This window comes from Micropterus salmoides, unplaced genomic scaffold (assembly GCF_014851395.1).
Source record: "Micropterus salmoides isolate LMB-PRFRI ecotype aquatic unplaced genomic scaffold, ASM1485139v1 Ms_hic_scaffold_13, whole genome shotgun sequence".
Classification (NCBI taxonomy): domain Eukaryota; kingdom Metazoa; phylum Chordata; class Actinopteri; order Centrarchiformes; family Centrarchidae; genus Micropterus; species Micropterus salmoides.
The window spans coordinates 7,804,189-7,827,343 of record NW_024040374.1 but is presented as its reverse complement, the minus strand read 5'-3'; the positions used below and the strand labels follow the sequence as shown (position 1 = coordinate 7,827,343).

Here is a 23,155-nt window from a genome sequence, read left to right as displayed (position 1 = left end):
AGGGGAACATTTCCATAACAATCACCATCACTTCAACAACATCATCAACGTCAGTACTATACATGTTATAACAACCCCATCACTATTTAATTATTAGTCTATCTACTTCTCCGGACTGAGTTTAGAAAAGAGATGGCAGTCGGAACGAATGAGTGCCTGTATCTATTGCTCTTTACTGGGGGTAATCTGAACCGAGAACCAGAAGGTAAGATCTGAAACTCCAAATGAAGGGGGTGGGAGCTATCAGAAATAACTGTTGTTCCCTGTCCAGTCGATTCTCTGAATGGTAGTCTACATACATCATCTTTCTTTCTCCCTTTTCTCTGTGTCAGCTCCTTACTCCTCACTTGTGCAAACATGAATTGCTAAACAGACTGGGTTTATTAAGGATAACAACATAACAATTGGGACGTTTGTTAGTGGTGACTGCAGAGGCTGGGGACTGGCTGAGTGGTGAAATAAGGTCAGTGAAATAATGGAGGTGTGCTGGGAACACGGGTAAGCTGGGAGAATCCATGACCCACTTCCCAAGACAGTGTACAGTAAGCACAGGTGTCGAATTTTCTGAAAGAGTTGGCTTTTGAATAAGTCGTGATTAAAATAATAATACTTGAACATTTTGCATTAGTGAATGCTGATACTGGTAAACAGTGGATTTGGATAAAATTTGTAATAGTCAATAGAGTATTTTGTTACGATTTAAGACAAATATTAATGGGTATGAATATAAATCCTTTATTTAAGAGTAAGAGTGGACAAATTCCCCACTAGCAATAATATAATTGTCATATTAATATTGTTTATGTATTTTATATATTGTATTTAATATATTTAGCATTTACTGTATATATTTTACTGACAATTCTAAATAGATTTAGTGAATCTTCTCAAATGTTACATTTACACACATCTAGCTGTGCTGAGAGAAGAACCTAAATCAAACTTGACATGACAAGATTCAAGTTATTCTACTTGACCGAAAAATAACCTTTTAGTATTTCCTTCAACCTATAATGGTAAGGGGAATGTTTCCCATAGCCATGCCTGCATATGTTACCAATATAATGAACATTTTTTAAGATATGTCTAAATAGTTAATTATGAGATGGACTCTTTTTAGAAGAGTTGAGAGAGTTAAACCAATTTATTATCTTTATGGCCTTGTACTCCATCATGTCATTATGATTACAGCGATGTAGACTTCATGTGACGTTCCTTGGCACAATCTCTCTTTAATTAAGTGTGCGCCTGGACTCTGATTTATTAGTTCAGAGTGTGACCGACTTACCTATAGCACAGCGTCTCATGTCTGGTCCCAGCTCCATGCCATCAGGGCAGGCACAGGTGTACTTGGGAGAGTGGTCTGTGATCTGGGGGGCCTTCAGACAGAGGTATTCACAGCCGCCATTAGGCAGACTGCCCGTGTTACAGGTGTCTGGGGCTTGGGGGAAACATGAAGAAATTGATTAAAACGGGTATGTATAAATTTGAATTTATACATTTCCTTTATACATAAATTAAATAAAATCCAATATTATTCTGCTTTACATATTTTGAAATCTCGCAGCTCCACTGAAAACTCTTAATTAAACTTAAACTTTTAATAACAACATTTATAAATATTTGGTGCTTTTTCCAAATGTTTGGTAAATTGAAATCTCATGTCAATGCCAAAAAGGTTTACATGTACTGTAGACAAGAATATTTAACAGGAAAAGGCTTTTACGAATTGAAGACAGAGACCCAGTTCTGTGTCTCAGTCAGCATCAAATTAATTGTGAATTAACTTCAGGTTGGTCTTACTATTGACTATTTTTTGAAAAGAAATCCAAAAAGCAAAAAAACTAAGCCCCTGTACAAAAGCGATGTGAACGTGAATTCAAGAGCAAAACGCTTTTTTACATTACATTTGTCACATTTCAAGACTTTTGAAAATGATCAATTTAGACTGTACATCATTACTGTAGTATGCCTGTAGTGGTAATACTGGACCCTAAATCTAGAAACATCAAGGCAGAGCACAGGGTTTTGAACATTTTTAGCCCAGGATCAGAGTTGTAGATGATCAGCCAAAAATTTTTTTACTGCTTATTACCTATTAACCTTATTGTGTTTTCTAGTCCAATGAAAAGATGCTTAGGTTAGGACAGGGTGTCTAAACTTTTTTATTTTATTTTTTTAAATCTCTGCACTCAAATTAAAAATTTACATGCAGATTTCTAACCCGAGACTCAGACTAAAAAAATATTGCTGCTCTTGTCATGTGGGGAAGCACCAGAATTAGGTCAGGTTGCGGTCGATCCTGCCTCCTGACTTGTGCATAGTTTTAGAGAGCAGCACATCGGGGGAATCATCTGCCATCAGGGGAAGTAGCAATATACACACAATGAGATTTTAGTAAGCTGGAATACATTTGTCCTTGGTGTAGAGCATCTCAGCATAACAAGTACGTAATATGAACATCTGTCTAAATGAAATTATTCAAATCTCCAAATATCTTCAGTACCTGCTTTCCATGTTAAGAATAAATTAAACTCTTTGGGTAAAAGGAAGTATTTTAAAAGCCATGACACATTATGACAACACAATTAAATTATATGATGGGGGAAGAAAAGGGCAGAAGGGCGGACGAGGGAGGAGAGAAGTGGAGAGGAAAGAAGTAAAAGAACAGAAAGGGAGAGAACAGGAGGCAATAGGAAAATAAATAAAAAAAGATGAGAAGGAAGGATGTAAGGAGAGACAGCAGAGGAAAAGGAAGTGGAAGACATGAGAGAGAATGAGTTGAAATTTTGCAAAATGATGTTGTTCTAAAGTTGAAATATCTCCCTAGGTCTAGAATAAGAACTAAAACATGGAACTTAGGCTTAGAAGCACTGCTGGATGGACATAAAATAAAAAGATAAAAATTAAAAAAGCACAACAAAGAGAGGACAGTAAGAGATGCTCTTTTGAGGAAGACATGTTGAATTGTTTTGGGCCATATTTCAGCGATGTATTGTGACAACCAATATAATAATAAGTGATGATCTTCTCTTTTGTTTTTTTTAGATTAGTGTATTTTCTGAAGGGAAAAAAATTATATGGAAAAGCAAGAGAGAAAGGGGCATCTAGAGTTCATTAAATATGTCTTAATTTAACCAAGTTAGGCGTGGTTATTTTATGACTTGCTTTTGCTGGCATTTTGGAAAAAACAAGTTTAATTCTGTGATACCTCTTTGAGCAGAACTCTTGATTTATTAATGAGAGAATACAATTAGCTCCCTACTGGCACTTAGACAAGACTGCTCTTCGCTCTGAGTGAGGGGAGAAAGCAAAGCATGAAAACACAGAATCACACAAGCAAATTGCTTACACACAACACAAACAGACACATTAACTAGCGCAAGCACACACACAGAAAAGCACACACACACACACACACCTCGGGAAAATACCACATCACAGCACATCATTGCACAGCACATACATCAAACTTATCGCACACACATTGGGTTGTATGTTTATTGTTTCAGTCAGTTTTAATAAGTCATGTGGTCTACACATGGATAATTCAAGGTTTTGTAATGTGGGAGTGCAATGTCTTTTGTTATGTTATGGTTTGTTGTTTGGGTCTGCACTTAGATCAAGTAATCATTATAACCAACTGACCAACACTGAGCAAAGATTATGTGATGTTCCAAACTCTATGTGCCATTGGGAATAGTACAAGGAGCAAGCAACCGTTATCAGAGCCCATGAAGCCCAATTTGCAATGCAAGCCCTTCACCTGTAGCTCCTCACCTAATCAACTCTTTGTGGCTGCTTTGTATTTTACCATACTGCTTGAAATAAAATAAACAGTAAAAATGCCCATGTCATATCATAGTTCCCAAGTTACTCAGCATTTTTCCTGAATGTCTTACCCTTGGGCTGCCTCTGTTCATGAAACACCACAAGATCCAGGGGGTTGTTGAGGTGCTCTGCTACCTTTGCCACATCATGTCCCGTCAATCGGTTTGCACTATATATTGCTTCGTCCTCCAGGTCTGTCCAATATATGCGATCCTGGATAGAGAGAGTTAAAAATGCATAAATACATTCTAGCTGCTGAATGCCTCACCCTCTTTAATAAATGTTAAAGAATAAACAATAGTTTAAAAAAAACAAATGTTGTATGCTACCATGTCATATCCAAAGTGAACGTTTAATATCTAAATGCAATTCAGTCATTTAGAATAAATGTAATTTAATTAGTAAGTATGGTAAACAGCAACCAAGGTATATATGATCATCCTAACAATGTCTGTTGATTAAACTCTCATGCACTTAAAGCTACCACGTTTGTTTGTTTCAGATCTTATTACTGCCTGGGTGAAAACACTAATTGCCCCACGTTACCAGAAGTCCAGATCTCTACTCATCAATTTCTTCAGTGAGAGAATTTGATTATTTTTAGGATTTACAATTTATTTGGCAGGAAAGACTAATTTCAAGAAGATGCTTTTTGCCTGGGGTAACTTTAATTTAAATTTTTAATTGAAGGCCTATGAGAAATGACAGGTTTGAAGGCTAAACCATAATTTATTGAAGTAAGGTTAAACGCACTGCATTTTAATTTAGAAGAGGTTTAAACAGACCCGATAAGTTATATTGTAATGGGGAGTGTGCTGTTTTAAATGTATCCTCTGGCACTTTGAGCATCCAACACTCAATTCTGACAATCAATGCTGAGCAAATAATACTTTGGCAATATTCTTTGTCAAAATGTAGTACCACTCCTTGCATGAGAAATGTCTATATAATTAGTAATTAAAGATAGTGAAGTGATAAAGGTTGTCTTGATGAAAACAAACTTCTCACAGCTTTAAAAAACTGCTATGGCATTTCAACTACTTAAAAAAGTGGAGGTGATATTTGCATTTTTAGTCATCATTATTATTTCTTTTGAACAAATTTAATGAGACAGAAGATGTTTGGCAGCTTTTGGAGATGGTTTACACTGGCGTCAAAATATCTTGCCTCCTCAGTGCACAATGGATAAACAAAAACAAGTGTTTACCACAACAACATATTTTTTACTCTGCAAAGAGGCTGTCCTCAGCCAGTGTAAATTGTTGTAAAAGCTTAAAGCAACTCGAGTTTATGCTCAGTGCCAAAGCAAGTAGTAGCAAGAAAGTAGTGAGACTTTTGGCCCAACATATAATGTATTTGTAGCATTAAATCACTCAGCTCTTCCAGACTTTCCAGCTGGCACTGGACCAAATTAGGATGATATAAAGACTAATTTCAGAGGGATTGTGATGCTCAGAATAATGAATTGACAGCTTTACTGCTGCTCCTTCTCCAATGATTGTCTATGGGAAAAGTGCTTTTTGGGCCGACATGCGTCACGTGATAAAGACAGAGCCTGCAATATCCTGTGCAGCAACTATGCCAAAAAACGATCCCTACTCCTCTTGTGGAGTTAAGTAGTAAACAACTCTGTGCTTCTGTTTCTGCAGGCATTAAAAACAGCATGACTGGCTCTTGCCGTTGTTGTCATGGAGGTGGTATCACAAAACACTCATATGGGTCTTCTTTGGAGGACATATGTAGCAGGACCTGCTGGAGCTAATGCAATAATCTGGCAAAACAGCCACAACAAGACTTGAAAACATGATATCCATGGTGAAGACTGGCCTAATACCTCTAACAGAACACTTTTCTGTTTCTTCCTATCATAAAAGTCCCTTGTGTAAAGTGTTGTAAAATAAATTAATAATAAATAAATACTGCAAGCCCTGACCTGTGAGATAACTCTCTCAGCTTCTTTCTTGATTGCTCTTCCTCTCTATAATAACTCCTCACAATTCCCTTTGGTGATACCACAGGATAACAGGATATGCTGCACAAGTGCTTATGGTACTTGGTTTCCATGGCAACCACAGACTGCTCTAGCCACATATCAATTAAGAAAAACGCAAAATATTATAGCTAGAGAACACACAGAGACGTTGAGATCATAGGATGTTTAAAAAAACAAGACACTTCAAGAGATGACAGTGAGAGACGCAACAGTTATGATGGTTCCTAAAAGCATTTTTTTCATTAGGCTGAGGTTATGTTTACGGTTGTATCGTCTTTTTAAAGGGCAGAGGGTGTGTGTATATAACTATATATTTGTGTATGTCTGTGCGTGGTTCAGTCACAGCTGTAATCCATGCTTTCTATTTGAGCTGAGTTATCGTAGGACTTAATCTCACCTTGTCCTCCTCCATCTTTTACTGAGCTCTCTATCGCTCCCTCTCCCCGTCACTCAGATTCATAAAACCTTTACTCATATAACAGTAGTGCTGAAACAATGAAAGACAAATATCAGCCATGTTGATAAAACAATACTCAAATCTAGAATTCTACCTCTCCCTTTGCCTTTCTGTCTCTGTGGATGTCTTTCACTGTCTGTGTCAGTCTCCACATCTGGTTTTCTCTTTGAATTTCTCCACTGTCAAACAATCTGCCACTTTTTTCTCACCTTGAAAGCTTCAAACAGCAACGCAGACCAAAGCAGGCCAATGCTCTTTATTGTAGAATCAATATGAATAAATTAAATGACTGTGTCAAATGATAGGCTAGAATACATGGCATTGCATCACTTCAGCCAGGGTTGTCAAGGGGATGGGATACATCTAAATGGATATGGAGCCTTTAAACAGTCAAGGGGAGAACAGCGCTTGATGATTTTATGTTCATGTAGACACATGATGATTTTGTCCCAGAAGAACCTTCTTTTTGACTGACACATCTGCCTGATGAGCTTTTGGTGCCTACTGCATGTCATGCTAGATACCACAAATAAAAGTTCAAACAAAGCCAACCCACTCAACTTTTGAAGTCTTTGATATTTTGGGATTTTATTTGTAGTCTTTGTTGTATCAACCCAAGTTATGAAAAAACTAATTTAGACTTGTTGTTAAACCTGTGTAGGAATCAAACAATATAAAGAGAAATTTTGTGTTAATCTCCACTAAGCTGCAGAAGAGTATTAAAGCCTGGTACACCCACTATCTGGAGTGTGGGTGTGGGTGTGGACAGACAGGGCTTGACTGACATTTTCCCTGCTATTCTGTTAAAACTCTAACTAACTGATCACTGCGGGACTGATAAATCCAAGAATGTGCTTTCTGTATTGGTGAGATCACCAACCAGTTATGGCTGACTTTGACACTGTTTACAGTCTATGATCACTCATGCTCAATGTTTCTTTTTTTTAATTTTAAATCTCAGTCAGACTTTTGTCAGACATTGTGTCCTTTTTTGTTTCTGGGTGCTAGGCAACTTCTTTACACTGAAGGCAGATATGACCATACTTAAAAAATAAAAGCATGGATGACGGAGGTCCAGTATTTGAAATGGTGAAATTTTGAAATCAATTAATTAAAGGGGATTTTATTTGACCCCCTCGGTCAGAGGAAAAGCTATTCCACAAAATAGCAATGATTTGCAGACAGTTATGAGACAGGAGTAGATGGTACAGGAACATCTTTTAAATAAACAGAGTGAACACATTGTTAACCATCACTACATCACCAAACTTAGGGGCCCACCTATTTATACAAGCACATGTCACTTTGTGGTGTGACCGCCACTTCAATCTTGTTGAACCTGTAAGGGACGTACAATCGTACATTGTACGAATTACATGAGTTCATGTAATTGCCAGCGTAGCTCTGGCCACCTTCAACCTGAGCAAAGGTCTAATCATATAGATTAAATTAAAATACCTGTGTGGGTGTGCAGGACCTCTGAAACCTGTTTAAATCCTCCTACAATGTTGAGTTCATGGCAAAAGCACGATTACGTGCTTAAGCACCATTATTTACTTTCCTCCTGACTGGGTTTGTTTCCACTGTCTTTTTCAATCAATCAACACCCCCCCCTCTGCTTCTTCTTCCCAAACTCATCTCATCTTCTCTATCCCCTCTAGTCAAACAAAGAGGGGATAAAATGTAATGCAATGATACTAAAGCAAGAGGAAGAGAAAACATTACTCTCTGCATGCCTCTGCGATATACATTTCCTTAGGGCTTGGAATCTAGGCAGGGGGTGGACACTGACTGCAAAAGTTTGTATGTCTGTGTCTTTTCATGTGTTTGTTTGGTGGTGGTGTGTCAGACTTTCGTGCCTTTCTTATGCAGTGTTAAGAAACATAAGTACATCAATATGAAACTTAAGTTTGCAGATGATATGCTCAAGTGGAAAGACAAACATTTGTTATGTCTCACTCACACAATTGTGAAACCTCATATCTCTCACATGCTCAAAAGAGCTATTGTATGTGTATGTATACAGGTGCTGGTCATATAATGACCATGACATATGGGGGCGGCTGTGGCTCAGGAGGTAGAGCGGGTTGGCCGTTAATCGGAAGGTCGGCGGTTCAATCCGTCGAAGTGTCCTTGGGCAAGATACTGAACCCCGAATTGCTATTCCGCCAGTGTATGAGTAAGTGTGAATGTTAGTTTCCGTTTGAGCACTTAGGCTCAGTGTATGAATGTGTGTGTGAATGCAGATGTAGTGTAAAAGCGCTTTGAGTGGTCGAAAAGACTAGAAAGGCGCTATACAAGTACGGAGCATTTACATTTGCATAATTAGAATATCATCAAAAAGTTGATTTATTTCAGTAATTCCATTCAAAAAGTGAAACTTGTATAATGTATACATTCATTCCACACAGACTGATACATTTCAAGTGTTCATTCCTTTTAATTTTGATGATTATAACTGACAACTAATGAAAACCCCTACATCAGGATCTCAGAAAATTTGTATATTGTGAAAAAGTTCAATATTGAAGACACCTGGTGCCATACTCTAATCAGCTAATTAACTCAAATCACCTGCAAAGGCCTTTAAATGGTCTCTCAGTCTAGTTCTGTAGGCTACACAATCATGGGAAAGACTGCTGACTTGACAGCTGTCCAAAAGACGACCATTGACACCTTGCACAAGGAGGGCAAGACACAAAAGGTCATTGCTAAAGAGGCTGGCTGTTCACAGAGCTCTGTGTCCAAGCACATTAATAGAGAGGCGAAGGGAAGGAAAAGATGTGGTAGAAAAAAGTGTACAAGCAATAGGGATAACCGCACCCTGGGGAGGATTGTGAAACAAAACCCATTCAAAAATGTGGGGGAGATTTCAAAGAGTGGACTGCAGCTGGAGTCAGTGCTTCAAGAACCACCACGCACAGACGTATGCAAGACATGGGTTTCAGCTGTCGCATTCCTTGTGTCAAGCCACTCTTGAACAAGACACAGTGTCAGAAGTGTCTCACCTGGGCTAAAGACAAAAAGGACTGGACTGCTGCTGAGTGGTCCAAAGTTTTGTTCTCTGATGAAAGTAAATTTTGCATTTCCTTTGGAAATCAAGGTCCCAGAGTCTGGAGGAAGAGAGGAGAGGCACAGAATCCACGTTGCTTGAAGTCCAGTGTAAAGTTTCCACAGTCAGTGATGGTTTGGGGCACTTCATGCTTCCTGCTGCTGACCAACTTTATGGAGATGCAGATTTCATTTTCCAACAGACTTGGCACCTGCATACAGTGCCATAGCTACCAGTAACTGGTTTAAGGACCATGGTATCCATGTTCTTAATTGGCCAGCAAACTCGCCTGACCTTAACCCTATAGGAAATCTACGGGGTATTGTGAAGAGGAAGATGCAATACGCCAGACAATGCAGAAGAGCTGAAGGCCACTATCAGAGCAACCTGGGCTCTCATAACACCTGAGCAGTGCCACAGACTGATGGACTCCATGCCACGCCGCATTGCTGCAGTAATTCTGGCAAAAGGAGCCCCAAATAAGTATTGAGTGCTGTACATGCTTATACTTCTCATGTTCATACTTTTCAGTTGGCCAGCATTTCTAAAAATCCTTTTTTTGTATTGGTCTTAAGTAATATTCTAATTTTCAGAGATTTAGTCAGTTTTAATCATCACAATTAAATGAAATAAACATTTGAAATATATCAGCCTGTGTATAATGAATGTATATAATATCCAAGTTTCACTTTTTGAATGGAATTACTGAAATAAATGAACTTTTTGATGATATTCTAATTATATGACCAGCACCTGTATATAGAAAAGGAATGCCTCTGAGTGTTAATTTTATGCTCATGTATGTTGCAATGTGACCGCATGTCAGAAGCATTTTCATACATGTGATAAGTAAAACAATGTGTAAGACAGGTTAAAATAACTGACTTTGGGCGTTTCAGATATGACTGTAAGTTTTGTGATCTTCCCATTTATCTTTAATGCGTAGATTAATAAATTCTGTTTTAATACAGAACATATCTTATATTTAAAGACAGTCAGATTTAGGCCTATAACTAATGATTATTATTATTGTCATTAATTTTTGATTAATCTGCTGATTGATTTGACTGATTTCTAGATCACTATCTACCCAAAAGATATCCAGTTTACTATCATATACGACAAAAGAAAAAGAAAACCTCTCATTTGACTGAGCTCGAACCAAGGAATTAGTTTGCTGTTTTTGCTTTAAAATATTACAAAAACGACTAATTATCAAAATACTTTGCAATGAATTTTCTGTCGAACAACTAATTGAATGCACCTCTCAAGTCTGATTTTACAATGAACTTGTCTGTGTGAATCTACTAAATTACTGTGACATATGTTGTGGCATACAACCAAACCTCAGTAAGTGCTGCACTATTACCTGTTGTAAAATACGTCATGTTACACAACTGGGCTAAACTTGGGTTAGTAAGCAGTCACACAGACCCAGAGTGAAAAATACACCATTGACTCTCATTTTACAGATAGGGCACAAACTAAATTAGATGGACAAAAAAAGTCCATTGTTTCAGTTCACAATTCGAACCAGGCAACTCCAAAGAAACAAGCTTCCCATTATCGGTCTGTTGGGACAAGGTATCTGCTGCACTGCTAAAGGATTTTTAATTTGGTCTGTATCATAACCAGAATGAACAGACCAGGAAAACTGAGGGCTATTAATCTCCAGGCATGAACTTTCAGTGCCTGCCTGAAAGGTTGGTTTTCTACTTCTTTTACACACACACGCACACAAACAAACACAAGCACACATGCAGGCACACTCAGCTGGACATGATGGATGTCCCTTCTTCCCTTTGCTTCTCATCATCACAGTGTGTGCAGCAAAGAGAGGACTAGAGAAAGCACTTCCTACTGTTCACATTTAACCCCCCTCTATCTCTACCTTATCCTCCTCATTCTCCGCTCTCCTCAGGTTCTCCTTTCCACCTTCCACATCATCTACACCTGATGGGCTCTTACAGACTGATTCACTCCTGCCTCAATAAATAACCCCAAATTAGTTTCATCGATTGCTGTACTCTACTGTGACTCTACACTCGCCAGCCCTTGAAAAGATCATTCTTCTCAGGGTTTATCTTGCTACTGTACTTTTTAACACATCTCAGTCACTCGTTTCTTCACAATCAATCTCTCACTCAGACGTTACTCCATTGACTTATTTCCCTACAACTCTCTTCCTCAACTTCTTAAGCTCTCACACTTCTCTTTCCAGTTACTACTTAAACTCTATCAAAAGACCAGTATGTAAAGTTACAGTAACAAACAAGACTACAGGTGTCCCGTAATGACATGTAGTATTCATCAAGAACATACATGTATTAATTCTGCTTTATTTTCAGTCTCCCATCTCTAACAAGAAGGTTAGCCAAATATGAACAACTTCAGTTTAATAACACCATAACACCAAAAACTCATGTCCAATACTTAAATTTGGCTCACAGAAAATCTAGAAATACACTGCCAAGATGGGAATCAACAAACAAGAAGAGAGTGTCACCCACGAGGCAGAGATAAGTGAGGAAAGACCTATTTTTCTGTGTGAATCTACCTTTGGAGGTCAAATAAGGACGTTAGTGTCTTGTTTGTTTTTCAGGTAGAGCCTCCTGCAAACACTGCCAAGTTGATCCATGACAAGTCCCAAAGTGGGAAATAAATATATATTTAAGTTGTTTTTCATGGTTATCTTTCACTTGTTTTCTTTTAATATTTTGCTCAGCTTCATTGTGCTGTTCAAGCAAGCAGGTTTGAACTCGATTTTAGCTTCATGCCAGAATTTGTTGTATTTTTGACTTTTATTAGTCTGATATTTACTTGTATTAAGATCTACCTGAACTGGGTTTGAATATATTTTTAACCCTTAGTGGTGCCCTTATGTATTTCAAGTGCTAAAAGGCTAGACTGTGCTTGACTGCTGGTAGAAACTTATATTTGAAAAATGGATATCTGGCTGCTTAAGAGAATTTAATAATAAAGAAAAAGAAAGGTCGAGAGTCTCTGTGACTTGCTTTTCACAATGTGTCTGCATGAACATAAAAGCATAGTGTAGTAAGGTTTAATTCTTGTACAAACCAAGCATACTGAGAGATTTAAAGCTCTCCAATACCATTGGTTGGACTCATTCTGTGGCTGTTCTTCTGTACCTCAAACACAGTGAGGGCGAAGGGGTGTCCGAGGTGGTGATGGGAGGACAGCAGCACTTTGCGATTGTCTCCATTCAGATCCACACTGGACAGCAGGTGTAGCTTGGAGTCCACCCAGTAGAGACGCCTGTTAGACAAGTCTGAGAAGATGGAGGAAAAGGGAGGTAGAGGAAGACGAATGGAGAGAGAGGTCATTCCAAGAGAAAAGACCTAGGGTGAGAGGTATATGAATGTAATGGCCCAGTAGTTACACGATCAATCTTCTTTGACATGACGGCTAAAGCCCTTCGCTGAGAAAACACAGATGTTATTGTAATATTGCCGGTTGACTTCTTTGCTGGGAAAATGTATGTGCCCTTGAGCAAATTGATTAGTTTGAGTAGTACTCAATTTTTGTGCTCTTGTTATAGGCCAAAAGAAATGCTGTGGTTGACTTTAAAATTTTTAGATTCCATCAAATTTGGCAGCAAGGGACATAATCCATGCATGACTGCTTTACATATAACAGCTTTATATATAGTAAATCAAATTATATGAAGTGAGATATTCTTGACCAACAAAAACCTAAAAAATAAAATTATCATTAGTTTTAGTAATTTATTATTATTATTTATTTATTTTTGGTATGACTCAGGTAACATTCCACAGTGGCACAATAATGGCAGTAACAATACAGTGATTTCCTTTAATATGATAAGGAAGTCCCAAAAATGTCAAGTCAGCTGAGTAAACTTAAAAAAGAAACTCATTCAACATCCTCGTGCCAAAAAACAGATTTATTTTCATTCACAACTTCACCTCTCCTGACTCACACAATCAACTGCTCTGTTTGCTGTTCTGTATGAAATCAGTGACCAGGGTGAAATAATCCACCCCTTCTCCCAAAGCAGTATAGTGCAAGTCTGGCCAACTCTCTCAATTCGCCTTACTCTAAAAAATAATTTGTTTTCATACAGATGTAGTGACACCTCAATTCCACAGACTGTGGCAACTGTATGCCTCTCTTTTACCTCCGGCAAGGGCAGCTGAGAGAAATTGGCTATTGCCGTGGAGGGAGTTGAAAAGGATGACGAGAGGTATCGACGGCACCAAGCGTCTGGCTTATTAATTCGGAGGCCTGTGTTCACTGGCTTGATTGATGAGAGCCAGACAGAAACTGAGCTATAACAATAAGAGCTACTCAGGGGTTTGCAGCACACCCAGACTGTTTTCATCTCTCAGCGCTTGCTGTTTGTCTCTTTGTTTCTGTCTCTCTCTCCGTCTTTGGTATTGTCTCCTTCTTTGTGTTGAATTTACATTTTTTTTGTCTGCAAAAACAATATCAGCATTATAACTTTGTTTATAAAACAAATACTTTCAGAGGTGATTGATTTTCCTCCTCTACAGTGAACCTTGCATCTTCAAAGATACATGTTTTCTGTCTTTCCTTACCCAGGGTGATTCCATTAGGCCACTCGATGTGTTCGGACACCAGAACTTGACGGTCCACTCCATTCAACCCAGACTTCTCAATTTTGGCCTGACCTCCCCAGTCTGACCAGTACATAAACCTGTGGAAAGATACAACAGGAGCAGTGAGTAGGTCCATGTGCAATCTCATAGTAATTTTAAAGTAGACAACTAATATGTGACTGAATCTACTGTTATCACACAATGTCCCTGTCTGACTCTGTCTCCTTCTTATTTCTTTCCAAAATCAAAAATTTTTACTCTTGAAACAGGCATCGGAGGCACGAAAGAAAAAGATAGTGGAACAGCAGGTGCTGGAAACTTGGACCACTTTTAAATATGTGTGTCCATGAAAGCTTGGCTTCATTTGCATGTATTTCATGCTTTGTAGAGTGGTGAAAAGAGTCTTTTGGGGAACTCAAGACATCCAGGACAAAGAGAAAGAGAAAGAGGCAGATCGAGCAGACGAGAGTCACGTCGTATCTCCAAATAATTGTTAAGCTGTGCAGCACTACAAATAGTGTTGATATGGTGTAGTGCAAATGTTTTTAACCCTACTTTTAGATACAGGTATTAACACTGGCTGTTCCCCTATTCAGAGATTGACAATAATGCCTACAGGCTTGTCCGTCCCACTCCCACTCCCTCCTTCCTGCTCCTCCAGCCTCTGTCCTTCCCTAGCCTTTGGCTCAACTCCCATGCCATCTTTTCACACTTTGTCCATCTGTCCAAAACTCCCTCCACCCTCAAACTTCTCCCACTTACCCTTGGTGTGGATCCACTGCGATGGCCCGTGGCTCGCTCAGCTCAGTGGCTATCAGCACTTTTCTCTTCCTGCCATCTCCTGTGGCGACTGAGATGCTCTTGTTGCCCGAGTCAGTCCAATAGATGTTTTTGTGCACCCAGTCGACAGCCAGGCCCTCAGGAGAGTTGAGCGAGTCGATGAGAGTGACCTGCTGCAACGAGTCACTGGCCTTGTTGATGTAAGCACTGGTGGGTGGCAGAGGAGAGCTGTGTCAGTCAGTGTTGTGGAAAGTACGAAATAATTTAGGAACCATAACAAAATCCATCACAAAAGCTGTGCTTTGCCTTAGATACCTATTTGCACATGGTGGGGAGCAAGTATTCTTGATGATACCATGTCAGGGGCACCCAAGCCTGACTCTATAACAACCTTAGGCCTCTCACCAAACAGCTCCTCCCAGGGAGAAAGATTCTTTATCTATCAACCTGTCCCTACCTCTATTTGTGTCACTCTCTCCCTCTGTGACTCTAGTCTTCTCAATCTCTCTCCACTTCCTCTTGCTCCCCGTTTGCTGTATTAAGTCCCCCATTTCTGCTTTTCTCTTTTCCCTTCTTTCCTCAACATCTTCAGACATAGCCCACTACACAAGGGCTATAAAACTAGGCAATACAAGACAACCTTGTTAAAAGGTTGGGAAACACAATGTCCCAATTTACACCCTGTCATCCCATGTTAGCAAAACGTACAAGAATGAAGACGAGAAGTACAGAAGGAGGAACTGCTTAACTAAAGGTGAAGGCTGGTGAGGTGGTTGGAGTGAGGGATTAGGTAGACTTGGACAAGGGACTCGGAAGCAGATTGGGTTATTAATTGGCTGTGTTCCTGTTTGCCACTGCAGAAATCTTCATCTAGGGTGTGAAAGCTAGCTTAGTTACGAATATTCAGTTAGACTGTGATGAACAGGTTGAAGGGATGAATAGAGGGCAGACTGGAGTAAGAAATAAGACAGAGACACATGAGTCCAAGACCACTGAGCTGATTGCATCTTTAATTGGCTATATTACTGCTTGAAACAGGCATCTCCATCACAGGGAAAAGTTAACGACGCATCGACCCGTAGCTTGCTAATCACATTGAATTAGCATGGAAAACCACACCGTCACGGTGAGGGACAATAAAGAGGAATCACTTTGAAATACACATTTCCATTTGATATCATGGTCCTTATCTGAGGAAAAAGTACTGCATCGGAAAGTAAGATGCTTGGGTAAAAGATTCAAGGTATGCAGCTTTTTAAACAACTGGAAAGAGTGGAACAAGAAAGCATTCCTGAAACATTATATGTGAGCCAAGTAATAAAGAGGTTCAATGACTGATCATAAAATGCTGGAAAGAACGAGACGACAACTTTTCTCAGTCATCATAGAGACCATAAGCACTAAAGTGGAGGTAAAATGGGAGTTTGAAAAGCAGGTAAATGGTAGGCTGATAATTGGAACAAATTGCTATTGAGTTTCACTTCATTCAGACATTGTGTTCATTCTCGTTAATGATACTACTGATTGCCTAAACCAATCAATAGCCATTAATCGCCAATCAAATGAGAAATTTGGGTGGCAATTTAGAGATCTGTAAGCATCAAGATGAATGAAAGAATAGGCAGGAACTATGTAAATGCATATTTAATAATTGTGACTTTTAAAGAGGTGGTATTATGCTCATTTTCAGGCTCAAAATCCTATTAAGAGGTTGTACCAGAACAGGTTTACATGGTTTAATTTTCAAAAAACGCCATATTTTTTGTCATACTGCACATTGCTGCAGCTCCTCTTTTCACCCTATATGTTGAAGGCTTCCTTTTAGCTATGGAGTGATGGATCTAGTCTCTAAATGATCTTTGTTGGGAGTTGCACATGTGCAGTTCCTCGTTAAGGACTACTAGCCAATCAGAAGCAGAGAAGGGCAGGTTAGCGAAAGGCCGGTAATAGCCAATCAGAAGCAGAGAAAGGCGGGTGAGCGAAAAGATGGTAAACAGCTTCGATTCAGTTGTAGGCTAAATGTTGCGGACCAGCTTAGCAATATGGACAGGAGCAAGAGTTTCAGAGTGGTGAGTTATTAATCTGTAACAAAAGTGTCTTTCATCCAAGTTTTAACAGAGCTCTGTCTCTACATCACACTAACAACATTGACTGCCTGGAGGGTAGCTAGTGTTTGGAAGGGAGAGGAAAGGTGTGCTGCAGCACAATGTTTTTCCACCGGTGTTTTTGAGGGCGTGTCAGACTAGTTGCTCGGCGAGAGTTATGACATGGATTTTCTTGTGACATCACAAGAAAGCGGAAGTACAGGCTGGACTACAAATGAGCTGTTTTCAGGCAGATCAGAGCAGAGTTTTCTGTGGGAGATGGGAACTCCCTTTGGGGTGGACTTTGGGCTTTTTCACTTTGCAAACCTGTTACATGCACAAAAATGATATATATAACTCAATAAAGGAGAGGGAAAAAGCCAAAAAGCATAATACTACCTCTTTAAGAAGGCTTGGGGATTTTAAAACTATGCTAAATATATGACACAAAATGCACAATATCAAAAAAAGCCTATGTTTCAAAAGGTACTTGCATACTATGAGTGAATTGGATTGTATGAAAGTCCTTCAAAATTATATCATGCAACACAAAATCAGCAGCATAAATGCACTGAGCTGAAGGTAGACTTTATGCTTTTGGGTGTATAACAACATATATTTAACACAACCAAAAAGACTCTAAGTAGATTTAACTGTACACATTAACTTGTTGCTGGCTAGTTATGTGTTTATTTCTGCTTCCAAAGTAGAGTTCATCATGACGAATGAGTTCATTTGTCGTTTCTCTGTCACAAGCCCTTGAGTGTATCACTGAGTTTGTGTGGAAATATGTGTATGTGCGTGTGAGTGTATGCAGATGAGTAATGGTTGTGATTACTGAGGCAATGAAATTAGAGAGAGCATATGGCTCAGCTGAGATGATAGAAGGTCCCCCCTACTACCTGCTAGCCACCAGGGTGAGGCACACACATGCGAGTGCACATACACACACACACACACACACACACACACACACACGAACAAAGAAATGATATACCTACATTATGTGTAATGTGTGTGAAGGACAAACAGCTCCACCTTTTACTGTCAGACAGATACTCACACACACAGCCCTCCAGGTGTGACTGACACACACACACGCACACACACACACACGCACACACACACAACCCCCAGGTGCGTCTGTCTCGCTACCAGAAGGTTTAACAGGTTGAAGCAGACAAGATGGATGGATAGAGGAGAGAACATAGTGACAGAATGGCTTAAGAACGAGGACAGAATGTGATCCAAACTTCTGGAGTCCTGATTCCGTACAGAAAAATACACAAATCATTTGTACTGTACATTGTGTGTGTATACCTGTATATTTTACGATGATATAGATCACACCAGAACATCTTGTTGGTGGACACGTCTACATCCAGGGCCACTGCGTTCTTCAGCGTGGGAACCACCTGCGTGTATTCACTCTTCAGTAGGTCAATGCGACGGATCTCATGACGGTTGGTGAACATCAGGTATGGACTCTTTCCTGAAAGAGCAGCAAAGACATTTATGTCTTGATCAAGTATGAGCAAATCTCTCTAATAAATTTTCTGCCGTTTATTTACTAGTTGACATTGGCAAAATTAGACAGATAGGCCATAAATATCAGGGGGTAGGTGTCCATTGACAGCCATTAACCTACGATTGTAACCCCAAAGAGTACATATATCATCCTCAACCCACACTCTGTTAGACATTGGTAATTTGCACTACTGTCAGTCATAAGTGTGTTAATGTAGATGTGACAAGGAAACATTTGTTGACCTTGACATTAATACATGAATTGTAGCACACAACCCCTAACCTGTTTTTGAAAGGTGAACCTGCGTATGTGCATCTTTGCTAATGTACAATCCACACTGTTCCTGAGCTTGTGACAGACAAGGTCACATTGACTTGGACAGTACAGTTTGTTTGTCAACAAAACCTGAAATTTAACAACGTTGTTCACCTGACATAAAAAATATGTTTGTCCTGCAATATTTTAATAATATTTAACATAAAAAACTATCTTACTGTTAAACACTGCTGCTGACATGTCACTTGAAAACTGAGAACCCCACCCTTGGATCCATTATCCTTTATCATAATACATTTGAAATCCTGTTCAACCTACTATCCACTGACAATTAAACCCCTATTTTAGTTTGGCTATATATGCATTCGCCTTGTGCCTTTGTCCACTTTGACTGTGATGATGACAATAGAGCAAAAACGTTGGTCTGTTGGCACTATTAAAGGCTGCAAATCAATCAGTTAGCTCCAGTCCTTTTTCCCCTATGACATGTACTTCAGCAGTAGAGTTAAAAATCAACACATACTGTTGTCTACAAAGATACCATGGGTGGTGTTGAGTTCTTATTCCCAAGAGGGAACATAATGTAAGAGGTCTTCTTTAGCATTTGTACTGCTTAGCATGCATTTTTGATGATGTGTGCATAAATAAATCATCCAAATAAACCATTTAAAAGGAAAATATCAGTACACACACACACACACACACACACACACACACACACACACACACACACACACACACACACAGCCTTTCAGCACAAAATAATGCTGTTCACTTAATAATTCACACAATTATTCGCTGCAGAAAAGTAAGCCCAAACTGAAAGCAAAGACAGGACACATCCATTTAAAGAGCATTGTGTTTGAATGCTTGTATGTGAGTGTGTGTCCTGCTGCTGTATGGAGTAATGAAGCACAATGTGCAGGTGGATAAAGTAGCCCAACAACTAGACATGAAACACTGTTCTATTTTTAGTGAATCAGCATGTAAAAAGTGTGTTTCTGGGTTCTCTTCCTCACGTACGTAGAATATGTGCCGTTCGCTGGCACATCAGTTACCTGGGGCACATTTGTCAGCAGGCTGAAGGTGAAAATGAAGGTGAACATGAGTCAAGCATTTGAATAACCATCAAGCAACCAATTCCCATCTATATCATTCATCAAACTGCACCGCAATAATTTCTCTTTATTTTGGCTCAACATTACTGTTTTGCCCTGAATTCCCAGTCTGTCTGCCTGTTTCCCTCTCTCTCTCCCTATCTTCTGCTCTCTGTCGCACAAATACCCACCATCTCATTTTCTAGCGCCTTTCTTTGATCCTCACTTCACTCCTCTTTCTGTCATGTTACTCTCCACTCCACACTCTCCAGTAAAGCAGAAATGTCAGGTAAAAAGTCAAAGTTGGAAACATTGACATACATACACACACAAACACACACACACACACACAAACTCATACTTTCACACAGAGCCAACCATCCCTCAAAATATTTCCTTAGCCCCACTTTAATATGGGCTACTGCACAGGGAGAAAATATTACATTTTGACTACTGTTTGGATTCAATCATTTTCCTCTGACTGATCGAGGGTTGTAACCATCAATTTCACCTGCTGAGAGAGAGAGAGAGAGCGAGAGAGAGAGAGAGAGAGAGAGAGAGAGAAATGTGATGGATGCAGGCAGAGTCATGGAAAAATTAAGAGTTAAGAGGATTAGGGGAGAAAGCAAGACAGAAAAGACATCAAACGATCAGGTGACAACAGGGCTGGACTGGGACAAAAAAATCTGCCCTGGCATTTTTGGCCCAGGCGGCCAAAAAACTTAGCCCATGAGATGTGGCATTGCTCAAGATTGGCGACATGACAACAAGACAAGAATATATTTTTAATAGGCCTACTATTTAGGAATACTATTTTTGCTGAAATATTCAATAGGAGGGTTTGGGGTCATTACCCAGATGATTCTGAGCATTAAACACTTAATTTCTTGCATTCTGGAGACATTTTCTGCACCAATTTATGGTGGAAATGTCTTTATTTTTATACAGGGAAGCACAAAATTAAGGTGGCAGGTGACAATTTACAATATAAAAATAGAATAGAATATAATGCATTAATCAGTAGCTTATTATTTTTCTTAGGTAAAGTTACTTTTTTTGGACAATGCAGATGTTTCTTCTTTATTTATATTGCATTGAGGGCTTATTGTGCTACTAAACCTTTCTCATAGCATTTTTATTTGTTAATTAACATTTCTTGCAAGCTATTTTTCAGAACATTTTTAACAAATGCTTTCAAAAAGTTGTGGGTACATGTCCCCATTGTAAATGACCCTACCTGCTTCCTCCCTACAGGTTGAGCTACTCCATGCTGACCGCTTCACCTCTACTCTCCTCACTTTCTCACTCTACTTCGCTGTCTCATGCTGCCTCCTCTGCCTCCTCTGCCTGGCAGGGGCCACGGCTCTCCTTTACTCCTTCAAGTGCCTGTGCTTGCACTACGCAGGGTACTGCAGCTGATGTTGAAACTACTGCAGCCCCGGTAGCAAACATATGGTTATTTTCACGCATTTTTGTTTGTTTTTTGCCCACAACGCAACGCTCACACCTAAGGACAATTCAGGGTCACCAATCAACCAAGGCTGCATGTCTTTGGACAGTGGGAGGAAGCTGGAGCACCCGGAGAGAACCCCTGCAGACACGGGGAGAACATGCAAACTCCACACAGAAAGGCCGGGGCAACCGGGGTTTGAACCCCCTGTGAGGCCACAGCGCTATCCACTCAACCACCGTGCTGCCCCCAACGGTTGACACATTTTTAAAAACAGTTAAATAAATAAATAATTTACATTACACCAGCCCCAAAGGTTCGCCAGCCCAGCGGGCATTTGACTTGAAAAAAAGTCTGGTGGGAAGAAAGAAAGAAAGAGAAAAGAGCAAGACAAACAAGACAGGATGAGAAAAGAGACCACAAACAAATTGAAGTATGTATAATACTGTAAGGACAGAGACAGATCTAACTTCTTTTTCATCAATCCCCCTGACTAACTTTTTCCAGACAACAGCTCTTAAGACTCATCACTGTCGTCGCAGCAAAATGTTTTCCTCAAGGCAAAAAAAGCTGAGTCACTGTTTTCTTCAGGCCACGGCACTAGAGATGTCATCGAAAAGTGCAATATTATCGCTCCTCAATAGATCGCAACAGTCAGCTTTCTTAACAGGAACAGGGTCCCCTAGATATGTATTAATATGTACTGCCAGTTCAGGGCGGTTATGCCCCGTTAGTCAATTAAGATAATGCAGTGAAAAGATAAATATGGGCTAGGGAAATGCCGTCAGGCACTGCAGGAGCATTGATTTGATTCACGCCAAGCAGATGTTTATGTCGTGGAGATATGCAAAGTAAAAGGGAAAATCGGACAGATGGAAAGGTCAGACATCAAGGTTTGAATTTCTGCAGGATGATGGGGATGTTTACTTACAGCCAGTGTGAATGGGCCCACACTGGATGAGGTTATTAGGATGATGTTATGTCTGGGAGTAGACACAAATGTATTGGTCAGCAATGCGCATTAAGACATACAGACCATGTTATATAATAATGAATAGATGCTGCAGCAGGGAACAGAAATGGACCTTCTGTCAACAACTTCTGTCAAATGTCAAAAAGTCATCCTTCTTGCTAGCATTCCTCATGACAAAACAAATTCTATAACGCTTCATTATTTCTGTGGTGGAAGGCCAGAGTCGCCATGAGAAATTGTTGCATTTTCTTTTTTTAATTAAAGTGCCCACATTTCTATATTTTTGTGCACCACCACTTTAAAGCTGTCATGATGATAAAGCTTGGTAGGTCATTGGAAGAATAAAAGTCAGAACTACTATATTCATTTTCTGGATTAATATTACCAATACTCCTACAAGCACACAGAATAAAATGTTATACGCCCGTTCATGAAAAGCCTAGGGAAAAGCAGGAAGAACTTCTGAGATGAGGTTTAACAGTGCTCCACAACATTGTGGGTCCCATGGCTAAATCTTTTGACAATAGGAAAAATCTGACCACTGTTTTAAACCCATTTTGAAAACTGTGTTCTCAAACTGTCAAATGTGGCAAAAACTGCTCTTAGCACTGTGGTTAAGCGTGCAGTATACTGTAGATGAGAGAGAGAACAAGGAACAAGAAAAGGCAACATGAGCAAAAAAAAGCAAGACTTTAGTCCACAGGCAGTTTGTAAATTTCCTCTGCATCGTTGTGACAGCGTGTCCTGGTTTTATCAACCAGTTTGTGTGTGCACCTGTAATGTATTCCGTGCTGTCACATCTTTCTCGTCCTTATCCTCCCACCTGTCAGTAAATTTCATAAACATTTATTTGACTACCTTAAAGGGCTTAGATATCTACTCATTAAAGAGCATTTCCACTGATGCTTTGTGTTTACATTTTTATGTAGTTGGTGCTAATGATAGCTAGTCTTCAGAGCCAGTGAGTGCTTTGAGTGATACTTCAAATCTGCAGCGCAATTATTACTTGGTTGATTAGCAGCCCTGAATATTT

General features: G+C 39.5%; 1 protein-coding gene across 4 annotated transcripts in view; it reads right to left on the bottom strand.

Annotated features, from left to right (window-relative positions):
• Positions 1–23,155, bottom strand: part of lrp8 (low density lipoprotein receptor-related protein 8, apolipoprotein e receptor) — a 182,784-nt gene that overhangs the window by 11,223 nt on the left and 148,406 nt on the right. For all 4 annotated transcript variants that reach the window (XM_038715284.1, XM_038715286.1, XM_038715285.1 and 1 more), the window contains exons 10-15: positions 18,119–18,290; positions 14,697–14,921; positions 13,914–14,032; positions 12,483–12,622; positions 3,903–4,044; positions 1,289–1,441 (exon numbers count right to left, since the gene is read on the bottom strand). In XM_038715284.1, the coding sequence (XP_038571212.1) occupies positions 1,289–1,441; positions 3,903–4,044; positions 12,483–12,622; positions 13,914–14,032; positions 14,697–14,921; positions 18,119–18,290 (951 nt within the window). The remainder of the gene's footprint in view (positions 1–1,288; positions 1,442–3,902; positions 4,045–12,482; positions 12,623–13,913; positions 14,033–14,696; positions 14,922–18,118; positions 18,291–23,155) is intronic.